Source organism: Gastrolobium bilobum, unplaced genomic scaffold, assembly GCF_033153095.1.
Source record: "Gastrolobium bilobum isolate Gb01-03AN ecotype WA unplaced genomic scaffold, APGP_CSIRO_Gbil_v1 utg45841, whole genome shotgun sequence".
Lineage (NCBI taxonomy): Eukaryota > Viridiplantae > Streptophyta > Magnoliopsida > Fabales > Fabaceae > Gastrolobium > Gastrolobium bilobum.
The window spans coordinates 29,255-30,894 of NW_026899008.1; the positions used below are offsets into that span (position 1 = coordinate 29,255).

A 1,640-nucleotide genomic window follows, 5' to 3' on the forward strand; every position below is an offset into this window, starting at 1 on the left:
AAACTAACCCTTATGAGTCTCTGCCATAACCTCTTCGGTCAACTGAGGTCGAGGAACCACGATCCTCTTCTGAAACAACAGAAGTCCATCCTCATTCCAAGACACACCGTCTTGGTTTTTTACATAATCTAGGCACTCCCTCTGCACTTGCGCCTCTTTGATCTTTTCCACTAGATCATTAACAACATCTGCGACTTCCATCTCAAGAAGTGTACCCCCACACAAAGAGGTCACTGCTAGAATTTCTCAATCACGCCAAAGTTACACAACAAACTAGATAGGCTCACGAGTTTCTGACTCAAAGCATCTGCTACCACATTGTCCTTGCCAGGATGGTACTTCAACTCAAAGTCGTAGTCCTTCAGGAACTCCATCCATCTCCTCTGCCTCATGTTCAACTCTTTCTGGTCAAACAAATACTTCAAACTCTTGTGGTCACTGAACACAGCGAACTTCATACCATAAAGATAATGCCTCCAAATCTTGAAAGCAAAAACAATGGCTGTCAGCTCCAGATCATGAGTCGGGTAGTTCTCCTCATGAGGCTTCAACTGCCTCGAAGCATAAGCAATAACTCGGGCCAACTGCATCAACACGTAGCCTAGCCCTTTACCAGAGGCATCACCGTACAACTCAAACTGCTCCGCAGGATCAGGAAGGATCAACACAAGTGCTGTTGTCAATCTCTCCTTCAACTCCTGGAAACACTCCTCACATTCGTGAGTCCACACAAATGGAGTCTCCTTCCGAGTAAGGAGAGTCAACGACAAGACCATCTTGGAGAATCCCTCAATGAACCTCGTGTAGTACCCGGCCAAACCCAAGAAACTCCTAACTTCAGAAACAGTTTTGGGTCTCGCCCAATCCATCACTGCCTCGATCTTGTTGGGGTCCACAGCAACTCCTTCTGCAGAAATCACATGCAAAAGGAACATCACAGACTTGAGCCAAAACTCACATTTCGAAGACTTTGCATAAAGCATTTTCTCTTATAACACTTGCAGTACGATCCTCAGATGCTCAGTATGCTCCTCCTCAGTCTTGGAGTAAATCAAAATATCATCAATGAAGACGATCACAAACTGATCCAAGTACGGCTGAAAATCCAGTTCATGTAATCCATGAACACTGTAGGTGCATTGGTGAGTCCGAATGGAATCACCAGATACTCAAAGTGACCGTATCTCGAACGAAATGCGGTCTTAGGGACATCCTCCGTCTTCACCCGAATCTGATGGTATCCGGACCAGAGATCAATCTTCGAATACACACAAGCACCCCTGAGCTGATCCAGCAAATCATAAATACGCAGAAGGGGATACTTGTTCTTGATCGTCACCTTGTTCAGCTGCCTGTAGTCAGTGCACAATCGCATTGTCCCATCTTTCTTTCTCGCAAAGATGACCGGCGCTCCCCAAGGAGACACGCTCGGTCGGATGAAATTTTTCGCAGAAAGATCCTCAATGTGCTTCTTCAACACTGCCAACTACGGTGGCGACATTCGGTATGGAGCTAATGAAATAGGCCCCACACCAGACAACAGATCTATGGAGAACTCTATCTCCCGCTGTGGCGAAAACTCAGGAATCTCCTAAGGAAACACCTCGAGGAATTCTCCCACCACAGGAATGCCAGTGATA

At 46.3% G+C, this 1,640-nt stretch overlaps 1 protein-coding gene across 1 annotated transcript; it reads right to left on the reverse strand.

Moving 5' to 3' along the window:
• Positions 1-435: 435 nt before the first annotated feature.
• On the reverse strand, positions 436-983 carry LOC133286213 (uncharacterized mitochondrial protein AtMg00860-like). The gene is made up of 2 exons (XM_061483605.1): positions 614-983; positions 436-482 (listed from the first exon to the last, which is right to left on the reverse strand). Exons 1-2 carry the CDS (start codon positions 981-983, stop codon positions 436-438), a joined length of 417 nt encoding a protein of 138 aa, XP_061339589.1.
• Between the last annotated feature and the right edge of the window lie 657 nt (positions 984-1,640).

What these genes read in the sequence shown, in the direction of transcription:
- LOC133286213 (XM_061483605.1), bottom strand. Translation starts at nt 983, where the DNA reads ATGCTTTATGCAAAGTCTTCGAAATGTGAGTTTTGGCTCAAGTCTGTG. An exon ending in GTTGTACGGTGATGCCTCTG is followed by an intron (nt 483 to 613) that starts GTAAAGGGCTAG and finishes TTTGCTTTCAAG; the next exon opens with ATTTGGAGGCATTATCTTTA.